The sequence below is a fragment of the Silene latifolia genome, chromosome 7 (genome assembly GCF_048544455.1).
Source record: "Silene latifolia isolate original U9 population chromosome 7, ASM4854445v1, whole genome shotgun sequence".
Lineage (NCBI taxonomy): Eukaryota > Viridiplantae > Streptophyta > Magnoliopsida > Caryophyllales > Caryophyllaceae > Silene > Silene latifolia.
In genome coordinates, this window is record NC_133532.1 from 23,369,057 (window position 1) to 23,374,809 (window position 5,753).

The 5,753-nt window shown below is 36.0% G+C and overlaps 1 protein-coding gene across 1 annotated transcript; it reads left to right on the forward strand.

The window, feature by feature from the left end:
• Nucleotides 1-272: 272 nt before the first annotated feature.
• LOC141591937 (uncharacterized) lies at nt 273-3,424 on the forward strand. Its single transcript, XM_074412447.1, has 3 exons — nt 273-747; nt 2,687-2,808; nt 3,008-3,424. The coding sequence occupies exons 1-3, from the start codon at nt 402-404 to the stop codon at nt 3,122-3,124; spliced, it is 585 nt and encodes a 194-aa protein (XP_074268548.1). The 5' UTR covers nt 273-401; the 3' UTR covers nt 3,125-3,424.
• Nucleotides 3,425-5,753: the final 2,329 nt, after the last annotated feature.

A 5,753-nucleotide genomic window follows, 5' to 3' on the forward strand; every position in this document is an offset into this window, starting at 1 on the left:
AATCCATGGTCACCCACTCATCCCTACACAATAACCTCTTCTCTTTTCATAGAATTGGGTAATGAAAAAATTTTCAAAGCCCATATTGATAATTTTTATTAATTTTAAACTTAACTTAAAATTATTTATCGAAAATGCCCGACTTATTTAACAAATTAATATAGACAAACATAACATTATGTTCCTTTCTTTTTTCCCTTTAACAAGTTTTTTGTTGTTTAGACAAAAGAAATTCGGAGGGTAAATGTGGAATTTCCCTTCTGTAAACTATCATCCACGGAGACCTACTACTTAAACCCCTTCTAAAACCCTAATAATTTCCCCCAAAAACAAACCCTAATTTTTCCCCCAAATCAATCCCTAACACACCACAAACCCAGAAAAATCAATCAAAATCACAAATGGGTAGATCAAGAAGAAAGTACAAAGCATCAAGAGCTAAAGTACAAGTAGGTCTTCCAAAGAAGAACCCTAAAATCGTGAAACCAGCATTCAATTTACCCCCAAAATTGCGCGCACTTATCGATCCTTTAGGCGTTAAATGGGACGCACAAGGCAGCGTTATTTCCAATTACAAGCAATTCGGCATTGTTTCGAACCCTAATTTGCTCGGTGTTAGATGCCGCACTTCGCATATGATTGAGAGTGATTCACTTCAAGTCCCACCTCCGCGTCCTGAGGATCCTGCTGATATTAAGATTGATGAATTTGCGCCTATCGATTCCGGCAGTGACCTCGAAGAAGATGGTTAGTTGCGATAATTTATTATGAGACCGTCTCTTATTTTATGATTTTGGTTTATCTGGAAACAGTAATTTGTTTGATGTGCATTTGTCTAGTTTTTGTGCCAGGAATGTTTTAAAGTTTTGAATTTTACACTTCGTCTTGATCATTTGTTCACCTCAGATTAAAACATTTGTTCCGAAGAATTTAGAAGTTAAACAAATGATTGAGACGAATAGTATATAGTACTGTAATAGCTTAAAAATATTTATAAGGACACCGAAAATAAATCTCCTGGGTCTGTCACCGTATAAGAGTAAGGTTGCGTTGCAGACAACAAAAAAGTCGAGGCACTGGGTAATGTTGTCGTCTTATTGTACGAGGCGACAAAAAGTAGCGATGGTAAATACGCTACTGTTTAGTTGTTGATTTGTTATCTGTGAATGGTAAATTTCGGAAGGTTAAGACTTTTTTTTTTTTTTGGTGTTATCCCCTACCGAGAGCTGGAGCAATATCCTTCTTCGGGGTACTGAAGGCAATTTAATGAGTTCCCTCCCAAGTTTGGCATTTTCATTCCCAAGAATCGGGAATCGAACCCCTACCCTGACCACTTGTTTAAGAGATGAGAGCTCTTTCACCAGCCCTTATAACTTAAGACTTAAGAGTAGTAGTTTCATGATTATATTTGCTGGTTTAGGAGCAGAAACTATTGTTAGTAAAGCGATGGCCTTGTAATTGTTAATGTGGGCATAACATTAATTTTGGAGGACAGCAGGAGCATAATCTTATAACTTGTTAAGCTTACATCATTATTTTTCTTGGTTTTGTTTTGCTGTATGGAAGTGGAGATGGGATGTCGGCGATTGAGGTTCATGTTACTGATTTTGTCGATTGAACTCAGCAAAGTGAGAAGTGTGTATAGTTTAGCGATTTGGTTTGTGTGTATTTGCTAGATAGCTGGTGAATTGATTACTGGTTTATATTATTGCTTATTGAGGAGCATGGATTGGTGACTTCCTTTACCAATACGACACCTTTTTCGGTATAAGAGACAAACCACATGGCAGAAGTAAATGAAGAAATTTATGTACAAAGTATTTGCAACGATTGTACTCCTTTCCAAATTTAAGCTGTATTTTTAAACATCTCTCTCACTTTTTAATGCTCTAAGATTTGATACTTATAAAAAAGTATTTGTCTTACAATTTACAAATGTGTACGCGTGCACGTATTTCATATTTCAGGATTGAGTCCCTGTTTTGTCAAAAGTTGTGTCATTCCGGTAAAAAGTGGTTAAATTTCTAAAATCGTATGTGTTGGTAAATTTTGTACTCCCTTTTAGAATGCTTGTTGCTCTGATCTTGGGCATTGCTTAGGACGGAACAGGTGATCAAATGGTTATGTGTATCTTGTCAATATGAGTCTAATGCTTGTTGCTCTGATCTTGGGCATTGCTTAGGACGGAATGGGTGATCAAATGGTGATGTGTATTTTGTCAATACGAGTCTTACTCTGCGTTTCTTTTCAATACCATCAGAGCTTGACAACATAAAGTCTGGATATTTATCATATGGCTTAGCCGCTTGATATATTGTTTGCTGGCCTATCTAATCCACTCGATGTTGGAAATCCTAGGAATTAAGTAAATGACTTCTTGTTTGGCTGCCAACATTTCTGGGAAGTAGAACACCCTTTGAATTTTTACATGAATTGCAATTCTCTTATCGCAACTAAACAACTTTTGTCCAATTCAGGGGTCATGTATATTTAATAGTTTGTAATTTCATCTTCCCATAGCGAATCATACAAGCACTTAGATGTTGTTAGATATGGGCTATTAGTATTTCTGGGTTCTTTTGCAGTAACCATTTATAAGCATATCTTTTCACCATCAACAAAATCGAGTCGTATAATACTGTAATGAGAATGTACACTAACACACACATTCTTGACGTTTCATTAGACCTCAAAACAGCCCTCGGGAAGAAGCGCAGGGACGGCAAACGAGCACCATTACAGCCACTGACAGCTATGCAGCGCGTCCATATGCAACCCTTAATTGAAAAATATGGAGATGACTACGAGGTATGATGTGAACAACTTTATTAACTCAAAAGACGTATATGGTTCAGTCTTGTCTGCAAGACCAACCAATTAAGCCTATAATCGAGGTATTCATAACACAATTTGTGAGAGCATGTAATACAAGACTTATGGTTAATTACTTACCGGGTTCTTGAATAATTACCCCCACGACCTCACACAACTTTCTTGTTTTGTGCAGAGCATGTTTAGGGACACAAAACTGAATGCCATGCAGCATTCGATTGCCACACTGACGAATTTGTGCCAAAGATACCACCATTGTAAGGACAAGAATCCTTTGATTCAAGGCAAGTGAAGACTAGTCACTCAGCAGCAAAATGGCGTTGGTAATTTCTCAAGCAGATTGCAACTCCATCTGTTAGTTCCTATCTTACTCCGATATTCGTCAGAGAGACTTCTTGTATCCTTTTATATAGTACTTTCATTATGTAATTTCATAGGCAAGTGAATTATTGTCAATGACTGCTTTATACATGGATTGCATTCGATCATCAGCGACGTTCTGGAGAGAAATGCTTTCTCTGTTGCTTTTCTCTCATGGTTGCTGTTTTTGTTCTTTATGCTCAAAAGTAATGGCAATTTTTTTTTGAACTGTGATGTGATTGTGTAAGATCCTCTGACATGACTGTGGGCTGTAGCGCAGTTGGGCAAAGCCAGTCCCTACCAATATTGGTCATTCGTAAACACTAGTTGACGGTTTTACATAGGTGCTATTGGAATTGGCAAACTGGTCATAAGAACGGTAAATTTGTCATACGAACATGGAGTAATATTGACCGGGACAAAGTAATATGGATCCTCTCAATCGCTGGATCCATAGTCTTCGTATCAAAAACAAATGATCATTGGTGGTTTTACATAGGTGTTATTGTTAAATAGCGTTTACAAGGTTCCGGGACACCGGAGAATTTAACTTTTCGTGTATTTTGTCCAATTTTAATGCCAAAAACAAATTGTAATTTTTATGCAAGTATGTTTAACATTTTTATCGCGACCTCGGAAATTTTTTATAGACCCGTCATTGATGAGTAAGAGCAATAGCAATAGAAGAACTCTACATAAAGTTCTTATCTTGCCATGTCACATTTCATTAATTCCAATGTTTAAGAACTTTTATTCACAATAGATGACATTTTTTATAAAGTTCTTAAATGGAAAATAGTAAATATGTAATTGGTATTCACAATTTTCAAAGTCATGTTTATTGGTCCTCAAATTCCCATGTATAAACAAGTTCTTATTTTAAAACTTAATTCTTAAAATTAAGAACAACTTTGTGGTTGCAATAGAAGAACTTTTTATTTTAGGTTCTTATTGATAACCCCAAGAATAAGAACTACTATTGCTATTGCTCTAATGACTACTATACTGCAAGTTTAAGACGATCGAATGGCTAATGGGCTTTAATTGAAGTTATGGGCTATTTAAAAATTATAATTATAATCTTATGATACCGTCTCATTAGGTCATCAGTAGGGATGTCATTGGGGCGGGGCGGTGGTGGATATAGGTTCCCCCGTACCCGTACCCACCAAGAAAAACTCGTACCCATCCCCGCCCCATCACCCATGGCGGGTACAAGTTTCCAAAACCATCCCCGCCCCAACGGGTGGAAATATAAAACCGTACCCGCCCCGCTTACCCATTAACCCGTTAGTCCGTTACACCATAATTTAATTCTATATATTTTTTCGTAAAAGTTGGTTTAATCATTAATAATTTCTATTTTTTCTAATTTATCTTTATAATTTTATTTTTTCTCCAAATAAGTTGGTAAAAAAATTTATAAAATAGTTGTTATTATTAATATTATATCTTAATTATAACTAAATAAGATTTATAAAATTATCATAATCCTACTAGTTTTTTAAATGATTGGCGGGTAGGCGGGTATTAGGTGGGTAAGATACAAAATCCATCCCCGCCCCATGACCCATGGCGGGTACAATTTTCGTACCCGCACCCGCCCCACCACCCGCCAAAGCTCTACCCATCCCCCCCCAACTGGGGCGGGTGCGGGGCGGTACCCACTTGTACCCGCCCCACTGACATCCCTAGTCATCAGGTATCTTATTACTAATATCCTAATGTGTTGTATGGAATGATATGATTACTTTACTCGAGTTCAAGTCTTGTAAAATTGTTTTTTTTTTTTTTTTTTTTTTTTTTTTTTTTTTTTAAGTTTGTTCTAGTCGGTTGTTTACTTTCGATTATAATATTTATTTCGGAAGAATTCTAAAGCAAACCGATAATAACAGCTTAAAATACTTATAGCGACACCGGAATAAAATTTTCTGTCTGTCACCGCATAGGAGTAAGGAAACGATAAATTTTGTGTGTCTGGCATTTCGCCGAGGGTCGCTGTTTTTGTTTTATTCTGCTGAAAAGTAATTGCAAAATTTTGTAGAAAAATGATTATTTTCACCTGAAGTCTTTAGATGCAATATATGTAATTCATTTACAGTTAAATGTGACCCAGTTTAAAATATTTTACCATTAAAATGCGACGTAGTTGAAAACTTGAAATTACCACATTTTACCATATAAGGTCACATATATAAGGCCTTTAGAAGCTAATCCGTCTGAAATAAGAATTAATGTTCTACTCCGATTTGTCTAAATATATTTGTCGTCATATCCTTTCGGAATCCCCTGTACCTTTCAACTTTAAAAGGTGAAATTGATCATTCAAGAAGACCCATAAGAAATTTTCATATATCACTTCTTCATCGATCACACGCCACACGATACAATGATCGTATACAATTCACATTTTTATTGCTGGGAATACCACCACTAATGAAGATAATCAAATTATCTTTCAAGTGCCTTTTCTAGAGGGTACAATCAATAGTAAAGATTAGAAGCAAAAAAATAATAATAATAAAAAAAAAGGTGCGTGTAGAAACGCAAATTCTCCCTTG

Coding starts and splice junctions, on each gene's coding strand:
- LOC141591937 (XM_074412447.1), top strand. CDS start 402: ATGGGTAGATCAAGAAGAAAGTACAAAGCATCAAGAGCTAAAGTACAA. Junction 748..2,686: donor CAGTGACCTCGAAGAAGATG/GTTAGTTGCGAT, acceptor ACGTTTCATTAG/ACCTCAAAACAGCCCTCGGG. Junction 2,809..3,007: donor AATATGGAGATGACTACGAG/GTATGATGTGAA, acceptor TGTTTTGTGCAG/AGCATGTTTAGGGACACAAA.